Source organism: Schistocerca nitens, chromosome 2 (assembly GCF_023898315.1).
Source record: "Schistocerca nitens isolate TAMUIC-IGC-003100 chromosome 2, iqSchNite1.1, whole genome shotgun sequence".
Lineage (NCBI taxonomy): Eukaryota > Metazoa > Arthropoda > Insecta > Orthoptera > Acrididae > Schistocerca > Schistocerca nitens.
The window spans coordinates 248,889,660-248,917,496 of NC_064615.1; the positions used below are offsets into that span (position 1 = coordinate 248,889,660).

General features: G+C 39.0%; 1 protein-coding gene across 1 annotated transcript in view; it reads right to left on the reverse strand.

Annotated features, from left to right (window-relative positions):
* Nucleotides 1–27,837, reverse strand: part of LOC126235971 (ubiquitin carboxyl-terminal hydrolase 7) — a 253,893-nt gene that overhangs the window by 125,564 nt on the left and 100,492 nt on the right. Inside the window, exon 10 of the mRNA XM_049944942.1 lies at nucleotides 15,578–15,770. Within this exon, the coding sequence (XP_049800899.1) occupies nucleotides 15,578–15,770 (193 nt within the window). The remainder of the gene's footprint in view (nucleotides 1–15,577; nucleotides 15,771–27,837) is intronic.

Genomic DNA, 27,837 nt, shown 5'->3' on the forward strand with positions numbered 1-27,837 from the left:
GGGAGGGAGGGAGAGGGGGAGGGAGGGAGGGGGGAGGGAGGGGGGAGGGAGGGAGGGGGGAGGGAGGGAGGGAGGGAGCTCCCTGTTTAAGGAGCTAACAACTGACATTTAGGTTTTTTCCAACTTTTGTAAGTATGTGTCAGCAGTGCTCATAATTGCACTGCTTGGCCAGACACCGTCTCCTTGGAAATTTAACAAACATACTTATCACAGAAAATATGCAACAATGGCTCAATAGAAAACAATTGATATTATTTAAAATATTTGTAGGAAATGTTTAAACAGCTGAAGGAAGAACAACAGTAAAATGATTTAGAAATCATCAATCAGAATACAGAATGTGGAAAATATAAATTAATTTACAGATATTCAAAAATTTAGTAACTTAAATTACTACAGCAGTTACTGGCTGCCTAAGAGCAGCTTAATGTTTTATGACCAATTGAATGCGACAAACTGACACTGTTTCACACATTCAAGCTGTTACAGTTTCATCGCTGTGGTGTAGCCAATTATCTCTAAAGAAAAAAAAAAATTACAAAGTTACGTTATCTGTTGTTAGTTTATTGTTTTCCTGCTTTAGCAACATTCGTTTCTTGTTCTTTAAAGGTACAGAACACAAACGTCACATTATTCACAATCCATTAAATTACTTTGCTTCTCTGTCAAAATATGATTTGAGTTGTAAGTGTTGTCCTCATGCCTTTAGGAATTTTAACTACTTATTTTCAACATCTCCTATGTCATTGTTGAATTACGGGTGGATTGCCTTCAATGATCCTTGTGCTAATCTGTTTGGGTGGCAACACAATTCTAATTAAATCTCTTATCAATATTGCATATTTAATGGTTTGCATTCTGTCATCACGACGTTCTAACTTTCGCTCCATCTTCTCAAACAAATTTCTAATAGTGTGTGAACTTTGGAAGCAGGACAGAAGTGAGGCTGAAGGCAGGTTGTTAGTAGTATTTTGGATCGCTCAGTCCATAAGAGCAACTAACTGCTTACAGTCAGTGATTTCATGGTCATTGAGGTTTCAGAAGAGTACCAAAGGAAATATACACCTAGAGTTAAGAGTGTCATCACAAAGATCATTACGCACACAGGATTCCCAACTCCCAGACGACACATTAACTGTACTTCCAGTTTTGTAATATATGCTATTACTGAAACAGAGTGTGACATGAAGAAAAGATGATACTATGTTACAATTTCATATAAAAAATTATAAACAAGAGCAATACAGATCTCTCAAATAATAAACTGCCAGAATGAACGCATCTGCTCATTCTACTTCAGGATATTGTAAGTCCTTGCTTGTGACAAATGTCTAAGGAATATGACGACACAAAACACACTGCCATATAAAATCAAAGCTTTTTTTTTAAAAAAAAAAAGTGGAGGACTTTTAAGAGACATGACTTACTTGACATTTTGTTAATAAATTGATGTAAAATTCAAATGGAATATCATTATGTTTTTGTGGATAGTAATATAGCCACCAAAAGGAAAAGGTGTTTATCAGTAGAATTGCCCTTAGGAAAGGGGAATAAGTTGCTGAGCTTTTGGTTCCTCCTCACAGGAATCCATTTTGTGTTCAGTAGTTACTACATATGGAGATTGTATTTTGGTGCAAGCTTGAGTGATTAGGTATCAGCTGTATGGGCTGTTAATTAAAAATACACAAAACAGAGTATCCAGCCAAAGAATGCAACCATGCAACCAAGAACTTCTTTTCACATATTGTAAGATATGTTGAATGAAGCATCCACTAGAAATGGAAAGAATGGAGAAGCAGATACCCAGCTGCTATGAACTGTTCATTAGTTACTTGGATGTTTCACAACTGCAACTGCTCATAACAATGTAAAACAAACCATTTTACTACAACAACAACAACATACTTTCCCAACAAAAATATGGCAACATGCTGACCATTTACTCTCTCTCTCTTTCCCCTCCTCATTAAACACATTGAAGATGCTATACCAGCATCCACTGAGGGAACAGGATGCAACCAACTGCAGGTTGTGACACACATTGGAACAAATGATGCCTGTCATCTGGGCTCCAAAGTCATTCTTGCGTTATTCCAGAGATTGGCAGAGAAGGCTGATAACACCAGCCTTGTGCGTGGAATTTAACGAAGCTCACAATTTGCAGCACTATTGCCAGAACTGATCGTAACTCTTTGGTTCTGCGTCGAGTGGAAGGACTGAACCAGACACTTCGGAAGTTCTATGACAAGCTAGGCTGTGATTTCCTAGACTTGCATCATAGTGTTGAGAATTATACGGTACCCCTAAATAGTTCAGGTGTGCACTGCACATCATAGACTGCTACTCAGGTAGCTGACTTTGTGTGGTGGCGCACACAAGGTTTTTTTTGATTAGGTGACTCTCCATCCAATCCGGATAACGATAGCTCTAGGAAACCCAGAAATATCAGTGTAAGATCAAAAGAAATGTCTCCCACAGGTGAGAATATTAAAATTCTAATAGTAAATTGCTGAAGCATTCACAACTAAGTGCCAGATTTTGAAGCGTTCATGAAAGCAGTGAAACTTGCATAATACTACATAAAGAAATCTGTTGAAACCTGAAATTGATAGCAGTGAGATTTTTGGGGAAAAATTTAAGTGTATACTGTAAGGATAGGCAAATGGGAAATGGAGGTGGTGTATTTGTCTTAGCAGACAAAAAACTCAAATCCACCAACATAGGCACTGAAGCTGCATGTGAGACTGTTTGGCCAAGACTCAGTATCCGGCATGGGAATAAAATGAAATTGGATTTTCCTGTCACCCATGGTTCATCTACTGATGTAACTGAAAATTTCAGAGAAAATCTCAGTTCATTTGTACCCAAGTTCTCCAATCATACTGTAGTCATCGGTGGAGACTTCGATTGTGAAAATTACAGTTTTGTCAGTAGTGGGAGTGATAAGAAATCCTACAAAACTTTATTAAATGCCTTCTCTGAAAACTACCTTGAACACGTAGTTAGGAACCCTACCCATGATAGAATCATATTGGATCTAAGGGTAACAGACAGACCTGACCTCTTTGAGGATGTCCACACTGAAACTGGTATCAGTGACCAAGACTCAGTTGTGGCAACAATCATTACCAAAGTACAAAGGACAACAAAAACAAGCAGAAAGGTATACATGCTCAATAAACTAGATTTAAAAAAATCAGCAATGTCATATCCCAATGAGGAACTTTAAACTTTGACCATAATTTAGGAGCATATAGAAGATATGTACCCTGTAGAACAGTTCATAATGGGACAGGACCTCCTTGGAATACAGTCACCATAAAGAAACTTCTAAAGAAACAGAGATTACTGCATTATAGGTGTAAAACAAAGCATACTGCTATGGATGGAGAGATGCTGAATGAAACACATTGGGCTGTTATGAAAGCAATGCCCTCGATGACTACCATAGCATAATACAGCCAAATGACATTTTACAAAATACAAAGAAATTCCGGTTGTACGTAAAGGCTGTTAGCGGCACCAAATTTAGTGTCCAGTCCTTAATGAACGAGACAGGAACTGAAATTGAGGGTACCAAAGCAAAAGGTGAAATGCTTAACCCTGTTTTCAAATGTTCTTTCACAAAGGAAGACCTCGGAGAATTGCCACAATTTAATCCTCAAACCATCGAAAACATGAACGAAGTAATATTAGTGTCAGTGGTGTTGAGAAACAGATGAAACCACTAAAACTGATCAACACTTCTAAGCCAGATGAAATACCTGACAGATTCTATACTGAATTTGCAGCTAAGTTAGCCTCCCTTCTAACTATAAGCTATCATAGATCTCTTAAACGAAAAATGTGCCCAGTTCTTGGAAAAAGGCATGTCACACCCGTCTATTAGAAGAGTAGTAGAAGTGATCCACAAAAGTATCATCCAATACCCTTGACATCGATTTGTTGTTGAATCTCAGAAATATTCTGAGTTCAAACATAATGATGTATCTCTATTAGAAGGACTTTCTCCATGACAACCAGCACGGATTCTCAAAATATTATAATCATGTAAAACCCAACTCACAAAGCTTTGGATCTTGCCAACCAGGTAGATGCAGTGTTTCTTGACTTCCGATAAGCACTTGACTCGGTACCACACCTATGCTTATTGTCAAAAGTACGATCATATGGGGTATCAAGTGAAATGGACTGAGAACTTTTTGGTAGGGAGGCTACAGCATTTTATCGTGGATGGAGAATCATCGTCAGACGTAGAAGTAACTCCGGGTGTGCCCCAGGGAAACGTGTTGGGACTCTTGCTGTTCATGTTGTATGTTAATGACCTTGCAAACAATATTAATAGTAAAATCAGGTTTTTTGATTGTGATGCAGTTATCTATAATGAAGTATTATCTGAAAGAAGCTGTATCACTATTCAGTCAGATCTTGATAAGGTTCCAACATGGTGTAGAGATTGGCAACTTGCTCTAAATGTTCAGAAACATAAAATTTTGCACTTCACAAAATGAAAAAAACGTTGTATCCTATTGCTACAATATCAATGAATCACTGTTGGGATCAGTCAACTCATCCAAATACCTGGAGTAACACTTTGTAAGGGTATAAAATGGAATGATAACACATGTTCGTCAAGGGTAAAACAGGTGGTAGACTTTGGTTTCTTAGTAGAATACTGAGGAAGTGCAATCAGTTTACAAAAGAGATTGCTTATAAATCACTTTTGCGACCCATCCTAGAATATTGCTGAAGTGTGTGGGACCTGTACCAGATAGGACTAACAAGTGATACCGAACATATACATAGCAGAGCAGCATGAATAGTCACAGGTTCGTTTAATCTGTGGGAGAGTTGTAAGGGGTCCGTAGGCCCTTACTATAACTTTGCACTCGGCACAGGTCGAACAATGGATTGTGACGTGTTGCGAGAGCGAGTGTCGAGATGCGCCAGAGTGGTTGGCGGGAATGGTGTGTGTGTGTGTGTGTGTGTGTGTGTGTGTGTGTGTGTGTGTGTGTGTGTGTGTGTGCGTGCGCGCGTGTATACCCGTCCTTTTTTCCCCCTAAGGTAAGTCTTTCCGCTCCCGGGATTGGAATGACTCCTTACCCTCTCCCGTAAAACCCACATCCTTTCATCTTTCCCTCTCTTTCCCTCTTTCCTGATGAGGCAACAGATTGTTGCAAAAGCTTGAATTTTGTGTGTATTTTTGTGTTTGTTTGTGTGTCTATCGACGTGCCAGCGCTTTCGTTTGGTAAGTCACATCATCTTTGTTTTTAGATATATTTTTCCCACGTGGAATGTTTCCCTCTATTAAATCACATATTAAAATACACAAAGCTGCTGTAAAACTTATTTTAATTGTACAACTGATTTTGGTCGATCATTTTCCAGCACCTGTTGTACAATGTTTGGATACCGGACAATTTTCATGCAAAAATGATGTTTTGCAAATTATTGTAGAATACAAGCAATACTTACAAAATTTTGTTAATAGCAGGTGCTACATATATATGCAGCACTGTTTTTCTGAAGGAACACTGGGGGATGCGTACCCCTAAACATTTTCGTCAACAAGTAATTTTTTTACAATGTTGAGAACTTGGAAGAGTGCCAAAGATTTATTTCTCAGACATAAATTTTTTATTTCATTTTTGTGTGTTGGTAATTTCAATACGAACGCTACCAGAGCAGTTTTTGGTGGGAAAATTGATGTCATTGACTGTTTCAAGGAATTCGAAGCTGCAGCAACTGTTCTCGACAATTGAATTGCTGGCAGCCAGTTTGACAAGCATGTAGTGCCTTCGCTCGCTAATAGTGGGCGATGGTAGTGCTAAACGGATATGCGTAGGCTCAAATTGCATGTTTCGTTTGAGGTGATGTAAACTGAAATGTTCGATACCACTTTCTCTTGTATGTTTGTGTATTTCTTTGTATCGCCTCAATCATTTGAGCTTTACAGTCAACTGATGACTCCGATACCATTTTTTTTTTTTTTTTTTTTGTAGTTCGACATGTTGACGACGCCTTTTTTTTTTTTAAAATAGGGCACTGTTGGGTTGGGTTGTTTGGGGAAGAAGACCAGACAGCGAGGTCATCGGTCTCATCGGATTGGGGAAGGATGGGGAAGGAAGTCAGCCGTGCCCTTTCAAAGGAACTATCCTGGCATTTGCCTGGAGCGATTTAGGGAAATCACGGAAAACCTAAATCAGAATGGCCGGACGCGGGATAGAACCATTGTCCTCCCGAATGCGAGTCCAGTGTCTAACCACTGCGCCACCTCACTCGGTGCACTGTAAAAACAAAGATGTGTGACTTACCAAACGAAAGCGCTGGCAAGTTGATAGACCTAAGGTAAGTCTTTCCGCTCCCCGGATTGGAATGACTCCTTACCCTCTGCCGTAAAACCCACATCCTTTCGTATTTCCCTCTCCTTCCCTCTTTCCTGATAAAGCAACCATTGGTTGCTAAAGCTTGAATTTTGTGTGTATGTTTGTGTGTCTATCAAGTCTATCAAAGTCGCCACGAAGAAAAATGATCCTAATCCTACTCCTAATGGTCCAACTCCCAAAGACACTATCCAAATTGAACCCTGCCTGGAACAATTCCGTCCGTCACAGCGGGACCCACCTCTTCCTCAAAATCACCCTCTCCAAACCTTCCAGGAATTTCTGACTTCCAGCCTTGCCTCTCAATCCTTCTTAAAAAACCTTAATCCTACTCCCAACATCACCACTGCTGAAGCCCAGGCTATCCGTGATCTGAAGACTGACCGATCCATCGTCATTCTTCCGGCGGACAAGAGTTCCACGACCGTGGTAGTTGATCGTCGGGAGTATGTGGCTGAGGGACTGCGTCAGCTTTCAGACAACACCACATACAAAGTTTGCCAAGGTAATCCCATTCCTGATGTCAAGACGGAGCTTCAAGGAATCCTCAGAACCTTAGGCCCCCTACAAAACCTTTCACCTGACTCCATCAACCTCCTGACCCCACCGACACCCCGCACCCCTACCTTCTACCTTCTTCCTAAAATTCACAAACCCAAACATCCCGGCCGTCCCATTGTAGCTGGCTACCAAGCCCCCACAGTACGTATCTCTGCCTACGTAGATCAACACCTTCAACCCATTACATGCAGTCTCCCATCCTTCATCAAAGACACCAACCACTTTCTCGAACGCCTGGAATCCCTACCCAGTCTGTTACCCCCGGTAACCATCCTTGTCACCAATGATGCCACTTCCTTATACACAAATATTCCGCACGTCCAGGGCCTCGCTGCGATGGAGCACTTCCTTTCACGCCGATCACCTGCCACCCTACCTAAAACCTCTTTCCTCGTCACCTTAGCCAGCTTCATCCTGACCCACAACTTCTTCACTTTCGAAGGCCAGACATACCAACAATTAAAGGGAACAGCCAAGGGCACCAGGATGGCCCCCTCGTACGCCAACCTATTCATGGGTCGCTTAGAGGAAGCCTACTTGGTTACCCAGGTCTGCCAACCCAAAGTTTGGTACAGATTTATTGGTGACATCTTCATGATCTGGACTCACAGTGAAGAACAACTCCAGAATTTCCTCTCCAACCTCAACTCCTTTGGTTCCACCAGATTCACCAGGTCCTACTCCAAATCCCATGCCACTTTCCTTGACGTTGACCTCCACCTGTCCAATGGCCAGCTTCACACGTCCGTCCACATCAAACCAACCAACAAGCAACAGTACCTCCATTATGACAGCTGCCACCCATTCCACATCAAACGGTCCCTTCCCTACAGCCTAGGTCTTCGTGGCAAACGAATCTGCTCCAGTCCGGAATCCCTGAACCATTACACCAACAACCTGAAAACAGCTTTTGCATCCCACAACTACCCTCCCGACCTGGTACAGAAGCAAATAACCAGAGCCACTTCCTCATCCTCTCAAACCCAGAACCTCCCACAGAAGAACCACAAAAGTGCCCCACTTGTGACAGGATACTTTCCGGGACTGGATCAGACTCTGAATGTGGCTCTCCAGCAGGGATATGACTTCCTCAAATCCTGCCCTGAAATGAGATCCATCCTTCATGAAATCCTTCCCACTTCACGAAGAGTGTCTTTCCGCCGTCCACCTAACCTTCGTAACCTCTTAGTTCATCCCCATGAAATCCCCAAACCACCTTCCTTACCCTCTGGCTCCTACCCTTGTAACCGCCCCCGGTGTAAAACCTGTCCCATGCACCCTCCCACCACTACCTACTCCAGTCCTGTAACCCGGAAGGTGTACACGATCAAAGGCAGAGCCACGTGTGAAAGCACCCACGTGATCTACCAACTGACCTGCCTACACTGTGATGCATTCTATGTGGGAATGACCAGCAACAAACTGTCCATTCGCATGAATGGACACAGGCAGACAGTGTTTGTTGGTAATGAGGATCACCATGCGGCTAAACATGCCTTGGTGCACGGCCAGCACATCTTGGCACAGTGTTACACCGTCCGGGTTATCTGGATACTTCCCACTAACACCAACTTGTCAGAACTCCGGAGATGGGAACTTGCCCTTCAGTATATCCTCTCTTCTTGTTATCTGCCAGGCCTCAGTCCCTGCTAATTTCAATTTGCCGCCGCTCATACCTCACCTGTCTTTCAACAACATCTTTGCCTCTGTACTTCCGCCTCGACTGACATCTCTGCCCAAACTCTTTGCCTTTACAAATGTCTGCTTGTGTCTGTGTATGTGCAAATGGATGTGTGTATGTATGTGCAGATGGATGTGTGTGTGTATGCGCGCTCGCTTGCGAGTGTATACCTGTCCTTTTTTCCCCCTAAGGTTAGTCTTTCCGCTCCCGGGATTGGAATGACTCCTTTCCCTCTCTCTTAAAACCCACATCCTTTCGTCTTTCCCTCTCCTTCCCTCTTTCCTGATGAGGCAACAGTTTGTTGCGAAAGCTTGAATTTTGTGTGTATGTTTGTGTTTCTGTCGACCTGCCAGCACTTTCATTTGGTAAGTCACATCATCTTTGTTTTTTTATATATATATGATTCAAAAAGAATACCACAACTTTAAAAATGTGTATTTAATGAAAGAAACATAATATAACCTTCTGTTATACATCATTACAAAGAGTATTTAAAAAGGTTTTTTTTTTCACTCAAAAACAAGTTCAGAGATGTTCAATATGGCCCCCTCCAGACACTCGAGCAATATCAACCCGATACTCCAACACGTTCCACACTCTCTGTAGCATATCAGGCGTAACAGTTTGGATAGCTGCTGTTATTTCTCGTTTCAAATCATCAATGGTGGCTGGGAGAGGTGGCCGAAACACCATATCCTTAACATACCCCCATAAGAAAAAATCGCAGGGGGTAAGATCAGGGCTTCTTGGAGGCCACTGATGAAGTGCTCTGTCACGGGCTGCCTGGCGGCCGATCCGTCGCCTCGGGTAGTTGACGTTCAGGTTTCATAACTAACCTTTTTCGTAGGACTCTCCATACAGTTGATTGTGGAATTTGCAGCTCTCTGCTAGCTCTGCGAGTCGATTTTCCTGGGCTGCGAACAAATGCTTGCTGGATGCGTGCTACATTTTCATCACTCGTTCTCGGCCATCCAGAACTTTTCCCTTTGCACGAACACCCATTCTCTGTAAACTGTTTATACCAACGTTTAATACACCACCTATCAGGACGTTTAACACCATACTTCGTTCGAAATGCACGCTGAACAACTGTCGTCGATTCACTTCTGCCGTACTCAATAACATAAAAAGCTTTCTGTTGAGCGGTCGCCATCTTAGCATCAACTGACTCTGACGCCTAGTCAACAGCGCCTCAAGCGATCAAATGTACAACTAAATGAAACTTTATAGCTCCCTTAATTCGCCGACAGATAGTGCTTAGCTCTGCCTTTTGTCGTTGCAGAGTTTTAAATTCCTAAAGTTGTGGTAGTCTTTTTGAATCTCACACACACACACACACACACATATATATATATATATATATATAGAGAGAGAGAGAGAGAGAGAGAGAGAGAGAGAGAGGGAAACATTCCACGTGGGAAAAATATATCTAAAAACAAAGATGATGTGACTTACCGAACGAAAGCGCTGGCACGTCGATAGACACACAAACAAACACAAACACACACACAAAATTCAAGCTTTCGCAACAAACTGTTGCCTCATCAGGAAAGAGGGAAGGAGAGGGAAAGACGAAAGGATGTGGGTTTTAAGGGAGAGGGTAAGGAGTCATTCCAATCCCGGGAGCGGAAAGACTTACTTTAGGGGGAAAAAAGGACGGGTATACACTCGCACACACACACATATATCCATCCACACATATACAGACACAAGCAGACATATTTAAAGACAAAGAGTTTGGGCAGAGATGTCAGTCGAGGCGGAAGTGAAGGGGCAAAGATGTTGTTGAAAGACAGGTGAGGTATGAGCGGCGGCAAATTGAAATTAGCAGAGATTGAGGCACACAAAACTATAGGCTTATAATACTGAAATCAGCCTTTTGTAGAATTTGGAAAACCTTTAATCCTTTCACAATATTATGATCTTTCTTAGATACCAAAACTATCCTCTGTAGGAAATCACCCTGGATTCTACAAAGGTCGTATGAAACCCAGGTTGCACTATTTGTTTATGAAACCCAGAAGGCACTAGATACCAATGCATGGGTTAATGCAGTGTTCCTCCACTTCTGGACGGTGTTTGCTATTGTCCACACTGTCAGTTAACACAAAATAATATTTACACAAAATATGACATTTATACGAAGTATGTTAATTAGACTGAAGAATTCCTTGCAAATAGAAGACAGCATATAACTTTCTGTGCAGAAAAATCTTCAGACATAAAATTAACTTTGGTTGTACCACAAAAAAGGTGTTACAAGACCATTACTACCCACAATCGACATAAATGACTGATGGATGATCTCTGGCAGCTGGTAGCACTGTTATCAGCTCTCCACTGCACAGCACGAATGGCTACAGGCAAAACAGTAGTCACAGATACACTACATGATCAAAAGTATCCGGACACTGGCTGAAAATGACTTACAAGTTTGTGCTGCCCTCCATCAGTAATGCTGGAATACAATACAGTGTTGGCCCACCCTTAGCCCCGATGACAGTTTCCACTCTTGCAAGCGTATGTTCAATCAGATGCTGGAAAGTTTCTTGGAGAATAGCAGCCCATCCTTCATGGAGTGCTGCACTGAGGAGAGGTATCTATGTCAGTCGGTGAAGCCTGGCACGAAGTTGGTGCTCCAAAACATCCCAAAGGTGTTCTGTAGAATTCAGGTCAGGCCTCTGTGCAGGCCAGTCCATTACAGGGATGTTGTTGTTGTGTAACCACTCCGCCACAGGCCATGCATTATGAACAAGTGCTGGATTGTGTTGAAAGATGCAATCACCACCCCCGAATTGCTCTTCAACAGTGGGAAGCAAGAAGGTGCTTAAATGTAGGCCTGTGCTGTGATAGTGACACGCAAAACAAAATGGGCTGCAAGCCCCATCCATGAAAAACACGACCACACCATAACACCTCTACCTCCAAGTTTTACTGTTAGTACTACACATACTGGCAGGTGACGCTCACCGGTCATTCACCATACCCACACCCTGCCATTAGACTGCCACATTGTGCATCATGATTCATCACTCCACACAATGGTTTTCCACTGTTCAGTCCAATGTTTACACTCCTTACAAAAAGCGAGGTGTTGTTTGACATTACCAGCATGATGTGTGGCTTATGAGCAGCCGCTCGACCATGAAATCCAAGTTTTCTCACCTCCTGCCTAACTGTCATATTACCTGCAGTGAATCCTGATGCAGTTTGGAATTTCTATGTGATGGTCTGGATAGATGTCTGCCTATTACCTATTACGACCCTCTTCAACTGTTGGCGGTCCCTGTCAGTCAACAGAAGAGGTCAGCCTGTATGCTTTTGTGCTGTATGTGCCCCTTCACGTTTCCACTTCACTATCACATTGGAAACAGTGGACCTAGGGATGTTTAGGAGTGTGGAAATCTTGTGTACAGATTTATGACACAAGTGACAACTCATTGAAGCCCTTGAGTTCTGTGGAGTACCCCATTCTACTCTCTCACGATGTCCAATGACTACTGATGTCGCTGATATGGAGTACCTGGCAGTAGGTGGCAGCACAATGCACTTAATATGAAAAACTTATGTTTTTGGGGGTGTCCAGATACTTTTAATCACATAGTGAGTAACTGCAACAGCACTGAAGTATTGCCACCCAGACACTTTAAAAATCACATTACGCAGTTGGTTGATGTAGGTGTGCAAAGCAGCCACAGCCAGCATACTGTATATTCTAATGAACCTCAACTGCAGCAGTTAACATTGGACGCTGCATGAGGCTGTTCACAGATAATGCTGGGGTCAGCAGTTGATCCCCAACATCAAGAAATGTGATGAACAGTGCATGAATAAGCAGAAAGATGGATTATTGTATGACTACACAACTGCAAAACAATCACTGAACTCAGTTACATATTTTAAATACATGAGAGTATGGATACTGAGCAGTTTAACGTGAAACAACCACATAAAAGTAACTGTACAAAAGGCAGATACCAGACAGACTCGTCGGAAGAATCCTCAGGGAGGGCACTCTACCCACAAAGAAGGTAGTTTACAGAACACTCATCTGACTGACACTATTGTAGATCAGGCTGGGACCCTTATCAGACAAGATTAATACATGAAACAGAGAAGACCCACAGAGGACCAGTGTGTCATGTCACCAGTTAGTTCAGTACCCACTAAAGCTTCATGGCAGACATTACGAAACAGATGTTATGCGTCAACAATGAGGTTGATCATTAAAATTCCAAAAATGTATATTTCTGGATGCGTCAATCAATAATTTGCTCCTCCCATGTCTATTTTGTGGAAAGACCATGACGGCAAGATTAGAGACAGTCCATCTTGCATGTTGTTCTTGTGCACCATTTGCCAATGGAACAAGGAAAGGTGACAGTCGTACATGACGTACCCACTGCAACACACCATGAGATGACTTCCAGAGTGTAGATGTAATTCTTCAATATAACACTGAAAAACAATCAAATAAGACAAAAACAAAGAACATAAGGCATTTGAAAAACAAGCTATCAGAAAACAACACAGTAATCAACCATGAACTGAAATGAACTTTTCCTGTTGCTAATTACAATAACTGCATGACCAGCAAAAACTATTTCTGTTTCTTGGATGTAACATCACAGATCATTTGTATACAACAAAAATATGGGTGGACACAAAATCTATCACAGTGGTACAAATTTAGTGACTAGTAGTCATTCTAAAGACACTGTTTCATTGTGTACATTAACCGAGTTTCTCCATGTGATTCTCTGCATTCTTTTAGTTAGATAGGAGGAATACCAGTTATCAGCAAGACCATTGATATCACATTATTTGAGTTTATCTAGGAGAACTACACAATCAAATGCATTTAACAATTCACATAATACCCCAGTTGGCGGCAATTTTCCATTTAAATTCTACATAATCTGATTCATGAATTGAAGAATTACGCATTCTGTAGGAAGGACCACCTGAATTCCAAATTGAGACTGATTAAGTACCTTATTTTCTGAGAAGTTGTTATATTTTTGCTTACATAATCTTTACCACTACCCTTGTAGGAACTGATAAGCAGTGAGACTGGTTGGTCATTATTCAGACCTGTGTTACTACCTTTCTTGTGAAGCAGTCTGACAATAGCATATTTCAGCCTGTGTGGTAATACACCTTGTGATAATGATGACTTTTATAAAAAATTATTAAATCCTCTCACACTTTAAATGATTTCCAGGTTTCTCATAACTATTGCTGTTAGACATTCAATTTTACTATATGAATTCTTCATTTCGAATGTTACACAGACTTTTCTTCACAATTTCCTTAACACAGTACAGTATTTCCTTTAACATGAAATCAATCCTACTTCTATGTTTGTCTAAACAATTTCCATTTCATGTAATTTTCTCTTCTTCGTATGGAATATTCTGTTTCCTCTAGTTGTTAATAGCTATTTTTATTTCTTATTAAGGCTGGGCATCATTATTTTCTTGAGAAAGCAGCTATTAAAGAGTCACAGCAATCCTCCTACGAATATATTAAATTCAGAATTGACACACGTGGCATTGTACAAATCATTTAACTCGGCTTCCCATAAGGCTGCCCTGAAACTCTTTGTGGCCCATTCATTAAGCATTCTATTTTCCATAGTAATCAGGCAATTTAGTTTGCATCATGACCACAAAGGCCATTCACTACTTTGTAAACATGTACATAATATAAAGTGTTTGTCTACAAACTAAAATGTCCATTCATGTTCTGCCTTCCCCAATTCAGACTCTACCAGTTTTCCATTCTTCTGTACTCTACCCCAACCCCAAGTTGGTAGAATTTATACAGGAATGTGGCCGAGTATGTCTTGATAAGAGTCAATATTTTGACAGGTGCACACCCTGTCATTTTCAAGGCACAAATGGCAGAAACCAGGAGAAACTCATTTATAAAGTTTGCAGTAATTGTAAAATCTGCCAAAAATCCTCAAGTATTTCAATTTTAGTTCATTGTTAAAGAATGAGATATCTGTATGCTTTTCAGCAGAAGAATAATGCATTGCTACATGCTTACTGTACATACTGATGCTTGCATTGTGTTTGTTAGTTACCATTATCTTGTTGGGCATAATCAGGTCTGGGATTCCAATGCACATTTCCAAGGATGTGACTAATGATTTTTAATATGATAATTCAAACTCAAATTATATCAACACACTAAAAAGATGTCCAAAGCCAATTTCTGACATACCACTAAATAATCTAGGCAAATATTTTCCTGATTTAATATCAAATTTAGTTCCAAATTAAGGCTATTTTAAATGTCCATTTTTATCACCAGAAATAATGTTCTTGCCTAAGTATCACTAATATATTATTCCTGGAATTTTACAGTACTCTGATACATTTGGTTATACATCCAATTATTGTGACTTCAAACTTGCAGATTGAAGATTAGGATAAAAATAACAGAAAATTAGAACATTATCAACACTTTAAAAACAATGTACTATTATTAAAAATAAAAAATACAGCAGTTGACAAATATTTCAAGATCTCTACCATGTTGATCGTCAAGTCGTCTGGCCTCCTGCGGCCACAGCAGACCCTCACGCCTAATGCCGTCTGCCGGGCCTGGCGGTGAAACATCCGTCACTAAGTACGTGGCAGTCGATGTGTTAAGCAACAATCAGACCTGTCATATTTTAAACTACTCCCTAGTCACTGCCTTATATATCGCTTTGCATATAAATCTAAAAAAGCTTTCCAAATCTTGCCACCTGCTCAACCACAATTACAACATAGTTGTGATCAAAATATTTTCATTCATAGTGTACAAGACTGAAGACACAAAATACAATTTTTTTTCTCAAATACTGCATATGATGTGTAAAATCCTATTGGCAAACTGTGGTTTCTACTTTTAGAACTACTGTGATTGCTACCCTCAAGTGAAATTAAAAAGCTAGTACCTGTCATTAAATTTAACTGAACAATCAGTTATGGGATCATACTGGAACCTCATAAGATGTAAATGCAGAACTGGAGGGAATGCTGAGAATATCACTCCTTTCTCAGCATCCTGTAAACCATGCTCACCAGCATCATACTTGTTGTCACCATCCAATACTTCTGTTGTTATGTAGTCACGAAATGATTCATCAACTGAAATATTGATACAAGAAACATTAAAATCTGCAACACAGTACATTATATACTCAAAAATTACATTTCCTATTATCACAAAGGTTTTAAGACTATGTTACGATCATCAGTAACACTACCATTTTAACAAGTACTTTACTAAATATGTAGTGCAATTTGATAGATCTATTCACCAAGTGGCAACAGAAGAATACACATATAAAGGTGTTTATGTTAACAAACTTCCAGAGTCAGTGGGTCCTCCTCCCAGCAGAAGGGTTGAAGAGGAAGGAAGAGGGGTGAGGTAAATTTTTCCTGACTAGGGTTCTGTACAATATTCCCCAACTTTAAGCCTTGTCCTTCGCGTTTCTTCATTCTCTTTCAACCCTCCTGCCAGAGAAGGAGCCACTGGCTTTGAAAACTTGCAAACTTAAGTACCTTTATACGTGTACTCTTATGCCGCCACTTGGCGAGTAGATTTTTTAACTATCCAATTACATTATATTTTCAAAATTCGATTATTTTTGTTTAATTAATACACATTTCTTTCCAAACATCTTCCTATTAAAATAGCAAAGGTATTTTAGAAAAGTTAAGCAAAAGTGATTAAAGCCAAGCATGGATATGCAGGTGTTTGATGTGTCACAGACATAAATAGCAGCAATGAGATTTAGTTAGGTTCCAAGCTGAGGGATGGCACATTAGACAAAGTGTAATAGCTCGAAAGCTAGTTACACATCTGTGCTACATTTGTCTGTGTGCCACAAGTCAAATATCAATCACCCTCAGGTGTGTTGTTCATTTTCCTCTTTTCTAGTTACTTTCTTTATCTCAGAATTTGTTACTGTGAGCCTTAAATCGATTTATTATGGAAGATGAAAACTACCAACTTTTATTATCAGTTACTGTGCACTAAACACTTCTGCAAATTAAGCTGTCAAGTAACTGACAGGAGCTTTACTAATACTGCCCACTTTGTCTCGCGTCACAGAAAGTAACCCTATAACTGAAGTGAATGGTCTTCAGTCCAGAGACTGGTTGGATGCAGCTCTCCATGCTACTCTATCCTGTGCAAGCTTCTTCATCTCCCAGTACCTAATGCAACCTACATCCTTCTGAATCTATTTTGTGTATTCATCTCTTGGTCTCCCTCTACGATTTTTACCCTCCACGCTGCCCTCCAATACTAAATTGGTGATCCCTTGATGCCTCAGAATATGCTCTACCAACCTATCCCTTCTTCTAGTAAAGTTGTGCCACAAATTTCTCTTCTCTCCAATTCTATTCCATACCTCCTTGTTAGTTATAGATTACTAATAAGCGTGGTTAAATATTGCATATATTTTTTAGGTTTTAATATAAATTTTCTTTTGTATCGTTTTAGCATCTGAAGATGGTCATTGTATGGCCAAAACCGGTTATGACTGTTTCATAAACATGTGATTGTGTCTATAAATAAACAAAAAATTTTTTACACTTGATTAGTGATGTAAAATTCCTGGGCATTTATAAGTTGGGACAAATGCCCAGGATAAATGTCTAGGCAAATGCCCAAAATTCATAAATGCCCTCACATTTATGCATTTTAATGATTCATTGATAAGGAGCACTTATAAAAAAAAATAAGCTGATATTTTGTACTGGAACACGTGTTTTGCAACACTGCTTCTTTACTGGTTGGGTAATCAATCTGAAAAAGCTGCTTGAGAGTTAGAGTTATTAGGAGAAATAAATTTGACTGTAAACGTAACTTTTTACATCTTTACTGAGGTCAGTTCTTGGGGTAGTACACAACAGAAAAAAATGGAACGAAATAGGAAATTACATTCTGTCTCAATTATCATTACATCTGCCAATCAAGCATTTTTTTCACTGAAAACCTTTTAATATTTATGAATACATTCAAGCGAAACATGCCAGCTGTTTAACGTATTCAGTAATAATTTTGCTATCAATAATCGTTCCTCAACAATATTCTGAGATTTGACATGGATTATAAAGTGTGTTACATTACAAAGCAATAATTTAACTTTTTTTTACTGGCTTATCACTACACAGCTGTTTGGAACCCTCCCTTGGTACAGAAAGTTGGAATTATAGTAATAAAAAAAAAAAAAAAAAAAATGTTTCCCTCTTCTTTCCTTTCATTCTTGGTAATAAAGCAATGAATGACCTATGTAGACTTAAGCGTAAAGATTTACTAACTTTTAATATCTGGAGTTTTGTTTCATCCATTATTTTAATTTGTAATTATACATTCTAGCAGTAAAATCTTTAAAAGCACGTTATTTGGGCAAATGCCCATTTATAAATATCCCGCTCACTGGGTATTTTGACAGGCCCACTCACTACACCTGATGCCATGTTAACAACAAATTTACACTTATCTTTCAGCAACACAAACTACAAAATAATTATCTACTTTACCATATAAAGGCAACATAAATTTCAGCCTTTTATATGTCAGTTTCCTCAAAATTGAAGTTTTTCAGTGCCCCCCCCCCCCCAACTCCCAAACACATTTAAGAGCTACATAGCATCCCTCTGTCTCATTGTGTCATCAGAACTATTATGATCACAATCTAGAAATTTACAATATGATGCCGTGACTGACTGTTGTCTTTGCACAGATTGTATTCCATAATTATATTATAGTACATAGTTTTTATGTTTATGGTAATCTTGCACTTTTTGTATATGAAGAATCCACTATTTAAAATTATGGTAAGCCTATAGTGTCCCAACGTCAGTAATCACTAGTCACTTTAGAAAGTAGATTTCTCTCACAGTCTTAAGTTGCAGTAAATACAACTAGAACTATGGTGTGAGTATTTACTAATGCCCTAATTATGAGGATGTGAGCTCTGACCAAAAATACTGTAAAACTGTAGAACTTTATTGAATAACGCAGCCCAACCACCGCAGCTTCCACCCCCCCCCTCCCCCTTTCTGGGAACAAACTATTAATTCTGTGAGGTAGATAGTGTTGTATATTTTTATATATATCGACACTGCTACAATTACACCTCCTGAATATAATTACTGGCCTGTAATTCTATCTCATAATTTTATATCAGATACCTACTTTGTCAACTGTCAACATGTTAAATTTTTTGGAGCGTCTAGAAACAAAGAATTTACATTTTGCTTTTTCAGGATAAAATGCAGCAATACAAGAGAAATTTGAATATAGCTTTTTGATGTATCTCCTAGAATAAAATAAGTATTGGGTCATTCCATGTCAAATCACGCTGGTCATGTCACCTGTCATCTCAGATTTTCATGAAACTTTCCGTATTTGCTTGTACCTATAACATATGAACTTGTGCAAAATCTTTTTGCTCTCAGACAAACTTTTTTTTAATATCAAATTTTAAATGTAGTGATATTCTGATAACTGAGCTCTGCAAGAATATAAACACAAAATTGCACTTATCTACACAAATACCCATAACTCAGGTGTTTATGAAGCTTCTGATTTGGAAATTTTCTTCACAAGTTAACAGAAGCACATACTTAACAGAAATGTAATTAGTTAAGCAGTAAAGTTACAAAGAACATCAGAAAAAAAAATTAATGTGTGTCACTTTCCAGTTTCCGGAAAAAGTATAGACATTACAAAATGCTTATACCACATTTCTCCATCTAGGTGGGAACTTTTAATTCATCTTAAATAATTCCCAAGACAGTGCAGATTATAATAAAATAAAATTATTAATGGTTTTTCTATGAATGGACACACAAATAAATATGAAATCACAATATTTTGTGTTGTGATGGAGGGGGGGGGGGGGGGGGGAGAGGGAGAGGGAGAGGGAGAGGGGGAGAGAGAGAGAGAGAGAGACCAACTACGTAAGGCCATCCACACCTGACACCCACTGCTTCAAATTTTCACAAAACTTTTTCTATTTGTTACTTTTTGCACGGGAAAGTCAATGCAAAATTTCTCCATATACTTCATGTGGTTTTGAGCGCGAAAAAAATTGGAAATTTTTTACAAACATAAATGCTGCAGCAGGCAGAATCTTATTTTCAACACATCACTGTCATATTTCCCCAGATGTCACAGAAGGGATGTATCTTTATTGGGAAAAAATGAATAACTATTCTTGACTTACGGGAATACAGAAAATCAACTTCAGCTGTTGTGGTGTAGACAGCTTATACAAGATCAATTTTCAATCGAAACTCTGATATTCTTTTTTTTTTAAAAAAGCACCACCCTGAATTTTTATAGGTATTGGATGTTCATTTATCATCTATCAAATAACTGTTCAGAAGATCATTCAAATCAGATTATGTACACTGCCCACCTATAGTAAGGCTGCCTCATGAAAATACAGAGCCAAAAGTTATAAATTTAATTGAAACTTTTTCATTACATGGGCTAACTTTACTTATGGTGTCAAATTAGCATCTATAAACAACCATTGTTCTAGCCACACTAACGTTAATTTAAAATGTACATGTTCAGCAGTGAAGATCCCTAAAACTATAAATGAAACTTCTTAAGAGCATCTTTGTTTTTAATCAACTGTGACAAATTATATTCTGTTAGCTTCATATCTTTTTCATTAAAGTAGTACATTCTGCCTAATGATGATGATTTAGGTACACCAACAGTACACAAGATGTTTTCCAAAGGCACAAAACAAGAGTCTTCCTTCTCAGATCAAATGGTGGACACTGCTGGTCCTGACGGGTGGAGAAGGACACGCTGAACCACTTTTTCTCCATTACAGATATTTCTGACGAAGGCAAAGTACCACTTACAAAAGAATTTTGTAGAGGACGAGTGTGTATCCATTGTGGGGCATTTTCAATGAATGAAAAAATCTAGGAAGGCTTTCCAGAAGGAGTTACTCTCTTAATCTCTAAAGAATCACAAGAAAGTGGTTTGTAATGGTGAAAATTCCTGGTACCAGGTATTGTCCAAGTTGTCAAAAATCTCTTTTTGAGGTTCTTGTGTAGGAAATCTACATCTACTTTTCTAAACAGCGAAAAAAACATTTGTCGATATTAGATTTGCAGAAATCATAAACAACAGATGTTATTTGTGCATCATCCACTAGTCAAAGACTAGCTCTTCTCAATAAACGTTTTATACTTCCTCCTGAACTATCGCACACAGATTTAGCGTGGCTAGTAAAAAAATAGGAGTGTTCAGCATCAATACAAAAATATTTTTTGTGCTCACACAAAATTTTAAAGCTTTTTCTATTCTTATATTCAGCAGCACATTTATCAGTGAAATAAAGCACTTTCTTCACTTGTGGGTAGTGCTCTTCCAGCCACTTAACCATTTCTTTCTGAACAGCATTTACTTACCCTTCATCATGTTCCATACCATCACTTACAAAGCAGTGGTTCTTTATCACACGGGATGGCTTGTACAGCTGCTTCTTGTCCAGTGGTAACCATTCTGAATTACAAAACTGTAGTTTTCAGCAAAGTCCACTAACAGAATTCCTTTTTCTGGGGTTAGATTTTCCTTTAAATTTTTTTCAATGATTTTGACTCACACTCAGATATAAATGACTGTGATTTAAATGGCTGTAATTTTGTTACCAACAAGTCTACATGTTCACCAACAGCTGCAGACTGCTTTACCAATTCTGCCCGATGATCTGTGTTCATCCACTGGCTGAACTTATGTTCCACATCCAAAAGCAGTTTTACGTTTTGGTGGATAAAAACAAACACACACACACACACACACACACACACACACACACACACACACACACACAAACTGAATGGGTGCCAGAAGCACCAGCTAAAATACACCACTTCTGTCTTACTGAACAAAATTTAGAAAGACCAATGTTCATGTTTGGATTTCCCAATTTAAAACAAGAGTACAGTTCTTCTAAGTTGCAACGGATGAGTCTTTTTTGCATATACACATTCTTCTGAATGCTAACTTTGTCTTTTGCTCCCGATATCGTTCGAGTACATTCATCATTTTGGTAGAAATCAGTGACAATCTTCACCAGTTCAGCAGGAATAACTTTCCATCTTTTTTGTTTAGGAATTGATAAATTACTCATTTCTGTTTTCAGTTTCCTTGCTTGTCAAACCACACACTCACTAACATTAAATTCTGACATTATGTTTTCTTTTGAAGAAGAGGGTGGAGCTTAATTTAAATTTGAATTTTTTCAGGTACTATTACACTAGGCACTTTTCCCATCAGTAATATCATGGCATCAAATTTCTTTGGCTTTCTTAATAATTTCATCATCAAATTTTTCTTCTCTACAGTCAGAATCTTCACCACTGAAATCTCATGCCCAATACCCATTTTCTTTCCAAAACGTGCTTCACTTTTTCTAGCTTATTTTTGCCATATGAAGCCTTGCTGTGATTTAGAATGGAGTGAAGATTTAAGGGAGAGCAACCTAAATCATGTAAAGTTTTACTTGCATCCTCAATACTTTGACTTTTTTGTACCGTGTCATGAAATGCCACCTCAGGTCATTTGCATCACTTTCGTTTCTATCATGATGTTAGTTTTCTGTTCACAAATCTCACGACATTTTGTGGACAGTTTTTGGTTTGGTTTCACATAGATTCTTTTACCACTTAATGTTTCACACAAAGACAAGCAAACTGACGAAGATTTTTTAAGTTTGTCTGTGTTTTTTGAAAGGATCACAAGTTCTTTGATGACTTTCAAAAACTGTTGAGTAATAGTATCTGTGATGTCCACATATAGTAGCACTTTATTGCTCTTGTGTAAAGCTTATACTGGATCGTAGCAATATCAAATCTCTTATCTTCACTCAGCGCTTCTATTTTTTGTAGAATTTATACTAAGGCCTAGGTTGTCAAACAGCTCATAAACCATGGACCTTGCCTCAGCGATACAGATAGCCGTACCGTAGACACAACCACAATGGAGGGGTATCTGTTGAGAGGTCAGACAAACATGTGATTCCTGAAGAGGGGCAGCAGCCTTTTCAGTAGTTGAAGGGGCAACAATCTGAATGATTGACTGATCTGGCCTTGTAGCATTAACCAAAATGGTCCTACTGTGATGGTACTGCAAACTGCTGAAAGCAAGGGGAAACTACAGCCGTGATTTTTCCCTAGGGCATGCAGCTTTACTGTATGGTTAAATGATGATGGTGTCCTCTTTGGTAAAATATTCCGGAGGTAAAATAGTCCCCCATTCAGATCTTCAGGCGGGGACTACTCAGGATGACGTCGTTATCAGGAGAAACAAACATGGAATGTCAGATCCCTTAATCAGTTACATCGGTTAGAAAATTTAAAAAGGGAAATGGATAGATTAAAGTTAGATATGGTGGGATTTAGTGAAGTTCGGTTGCAGGAGGAACAACACATCTGGTCAGCTGAAAACAGAGCTATAAATACAACATCAAATAGTGGTAATGCAGGAGTAGGTTTAATAATGAATAAAAAAAGTAGGAGCACAGGTAAGCTACTGCGAACAGCATAGTGAACGCATTATTGTAGCCAAGATAGACACAAAGCCCACAACTACCACAATAGTAGTTTGTACGCCTACTAGCTCCACAGATGACGATGAGATTGAAAAAATGTATGATGAAATAAAAGAAATTATTCAGACAGTGAAGGGAGACAAAAATTTAATAGTCATCAGGGACTGGAATTAGATAGTAGGAAAAGACAGGAAAGGAAAAAAGGAAAAGTAGTAGATGAATATGGAATGAGGGTAAGGAAAGAAAGAAGAAGCCACCTGGTTGAATTCTGCACAGAGCATAAATTAATCATAGCTAACACATGGTTAAAGAAACATTAAAGAAGGTTGTATACATGGAAGAGACCTGGAGACACTGCAAGGTTTCAGACAGATTATATAATGGTATAACAGAGATTTAAGAACCAGGTTTTAAATGATAAGACATTTCCAGGGGCAAATGTGGACTCTGACCACAATCTATTGGTTATGAACTGCAGTTAAAACTGAAGAAACTGCAAAAAGGAAGGAATTTAAGAATATGGGACCTGGATAAACTGACTAAACCAGTGGTTTTACAGAGTTTCAAGGAGAGCATAAGGGAACAATTGACAGGAATATGGGAAAGAAATACAGTAGAAGAAGAATGGGTAGCTTTGAGGGATGAAATAGTGAAGGCAGCAGAGGATCAAGTAGGTAAAAAGACGAGGGCTAGCAGAAATCCTTGGGTAACAGAAGAGATAATGAATTCAATTGATGAAAGGAGAAAATACAAAAATTGCAGTAAATGAAGCAGGCAAAAATGATACAAACGTCTCAAAAATGAGATCAACAGGAAGTGCAAAATGGCTAAGCAGGCATGGCTAGAGGACAAATGTAAGGATGTAGAGGCTTATCTCATGAGGGGTAAGATAGATACTGCCTACAGGAAAATTAGAGAGACCTTTGGAGAAAAGAGAGCCACTTGTATGAATATCAAGAGCTCAGATGGAAACCCAGTTCTACGCAAAGAAGGGAAAGCAGAAAGGTGGAATGAGTATATAGAGGGTCTATACAAGGGCGAAGTACTTGAGGACAGTATTATGGAAATGGAAGAGGATGTAGGTGAAGATGAAATTGGAGATATGATACTGCGTGAAGAGTTTGACAGAGCACTGAAAGACCTGAATCTAAACAAGGCCCCAGGAGTAGACAACATTCCATTAGAACTACCGACGGCCTTAGGAGACCCAGTCCTGACAAAACTCTACCATCTGGTGAGCAAGATGTATGAGACAGGCAAAATACCTTCAGACTTCAAGAAGAATATAATAATTCCAATCCCAAATGAAGGTGTTGACAGATGTGAAAATTACCGTACTATCAGTTTAATAACTCACAGCGGCAAAATACAAACCCGAATTCTTTACAGACGAATGGAAAAACTGGTAGAAGCCGACCTCGGGGAAGATCAGTTTGGATTCCGTACAAATATTGGACCACGTGAGGCAATTCTGACCCTACGACTTATCTTAGAAAACAGAATAAGGAAAGGCAAACCTACGTTTCTAGCATTTGTAGACTTAGAGAAAGCTTTTGACAATGTTGTCCGGAATACTCTCTTTCAAATTCTGAAGGTGGCAGGGGTAAAATACAGGGAGCGAAAGGCTATTTACAATTTGAACAGAAACCAGATGGCAGGTTTGAGAGTCGGGGGGCATGAAAGGGAAGCAGTGGTTGGGAAGGGAGTGAGACAGGGTTGTAGCTTCTCCCAGATGTTATTCAATCTCTATATTGAGCACGCAGTAAAGGAAAAAAAAGAAAAAAAAAAAAGAGTAGGAATTAAAATCCATGGAGAAAAAATAAAAACTTTGAGGTTTGCTGACGACATTTTAATTCTGTCAGAGACAGCAAAGGATGAGGAAGAGCAGGTTGAGCGAAATGGACAGTGTCTTGAAAGGAGGGTATAAGATGAACATCAACAAAAGCAAAACAAGGATAATGGAATGTAGTCTAACTAAATCAGGTGAAGCTGAGGGAATCAGGTTAGGAAATGCGACACAAAGTAGTAGATGAGTTTTGCTATTTGGGGAGCAGAATAACTGATGATGGCTGAAGTAAGGAGGATATAAAATGTAGACTGGCAATGGCAAGGAAAGAGTTCCTGAATAAGAGAAGTTTGTTAACATCAAGTATAGAGTTAAGTGGCAAGAAGTCTTTTCTGAAAGTATTTGTATGGAGTGTAGCCATGTATAGAAATGATCATGGATGATAAATAGTTTAGACAAGAAGAGAATAGAAGCTTTTGAAATGTGGTGCTACAGAAGAATGCTGAAGATTAGATGGGTAGATCATGTAACTAATGAGGAGGTACGGAATAGAATTGGACAGGACAGGAATTTGTGGCACAACTTGACTGGAAGACAGGATCAGTTGGTAGGACATGTTCTGAGGCATGAAGGGATCACAAATTTAGTATTTGAGGGCAGCATGGTGGGTAAAAATTGTAGAGGGATGTGACAAAGCAAGCTGGGATGACCTTAATTCCCCTCGTTTTGCCTCCTTAAATTTGTTTTTTCACTTTTAACAATTTACCATTAAGAAACGTGACTATAGCCTGCATTTTCATGAAAGAGAGAGATTGGACCTCAGTTTTAAAGAATATAACACCAGCTCTAATTTTCTGCATTTTCTGCCTGGTTTTATTTATGTAATTTATTTCCTAATTTATTTTGACTACTCCTAGTTAGTATCCGTTGTTATAGGGTGAAATCAGTAATTGTTTCATAACTTAAATTCTATTGTTGACACATAAATATAAATTCTGTAATAATTGTTAACATTTGGAAGACGAAATGCTGGTAATCTTAAAGTATCTATTTGGCTCTATTCAAAAACATGTTAGCAAAGCCAGCCCTTAATTATCCCAAAGTAATTAACAGTTTTGTAAAAGTATTGTTTGTGTAATTATGCATGTAAATTTCATTATTTAAGCAAATAATTCGATCTAACTTTTGTAGTAGAAGAAATTGTTAAAAAAGAACCAATTTTTCAATGTATTCAGTTAATCGAATTAGTTAAGTTTCAATTGTAATTTCTGTAAATTAAACCTCGAACAACGTGTAGTTTCAGCACCTACTATTGTAATCATATGTAAGGGCCCGACTTTTGGTCACAAGACAGTCAGTCCACCGCCGAGTTTCAGATGAGAAACCTGTGTTGATTAGAACAACAACAAGGCTTCAAATTAACTGTGGAATAAGTGTTAAACAGTGACAGTGTCTGCTCCATACGTACTTGATTACTCTTCAAGAACTGTGAACTTTGTGGTTAGGTTTTACTGCTCATAGATGTTCAACAGGAAACTATTGTAGTAGTACGTGGATGGGATGTTCACTGCAAACTATTAATGAGGCTTATCGAAAGTTAAACAATACTGCACTGGCCACACAAATGTGTCTATGACAGGGGGGGGGGAGGGGGGGGGGTTGCGAGAAGTGTAAGTAGAAGACAGTGAAACGCAACTGTGCATCTGACGGCTACATTATTTACAGTAGTTAGTGTCTAAATTACAATCCCACATTTCAGCTGGTACGTCCACACTGAGGACAACAAACGAGGAAATAAAATCAGGTGGAACTGCGACATGTAGTGCCCTTCTGGGTGAGGAATATTGTGCGTAGCCACAGCAAACAAGGACTTGCGAACTTTGAAAAGTGAAATCAACAGTGGTTTACAATGAAGAAGATGCAACAGCCAATCAGCGAGCAGGTTCTTTGGAAGCAGCCATTGAGTGCAGGAGCAGCCAATCAGTACGCAGGTGGACACAGCTGACTGGGATAAACAAGACACTTCACCGAGAGAATTACAACGTGCAGTAGACAAAAAATCGAGACGACAACTGCAACAACAGCGGCAGCAGAAGACGAGAATTAAAAACAAGGTAATTCATTGCAAAAGCAGTTTTGTATTAAGTGATACATAATGAGTGACTTTAACGAACGAGACAGTGTGACTGAGAATGAAGATGCAGAGGTCAAGTTTTTAAGTGAACAGAAAGACTTAAGTGGGACTGGTTCTGTAGCCTATTACAAATCAAACATGAATGTAACTTTGAAGGATGGGGACAGAAGTCTTATTGTAAAGAGCTAAATAGACAAAAACAGTTTTGAAGTGGATGAGGTCGTTAAGGTTAAGGAGGAAGAATCTAGTAGCGAAAGTCAACACAGGAAAAAGTTTATGGCAGACGGAAATGTGGAAGTGACGTTAAGGCAAACTGTGAGTAATATGGAAAGCAATATGAATAGGATGGAAAGTAATATGAAAGAAGAGATTAGTAGCGTGAAAAAAGAGATTAGTAGGGTGGAAAACAAAACTGATAGCATTAGAACTGATGTGGTTGGCTTACAGGATGAAATGGAGAAAGAAATTGAAAAGGAGATTCAGATAGTCAGCTCTAATCTTTCGGACTTAAATAAGAAGGTTGAGGTGTTATCTAAAGATTCTGATGAAAAGATAAAGACAGTAGTACATAACACTAATGAGAAATTAACTTTGGAATGCAACGATGATGTGACTTACCGAACGAAAGCGCTGGCAGGTCGATAGACACACAAACAAACAAACACAAACACACACACAAAATTCAAGCTTTCGCAACAA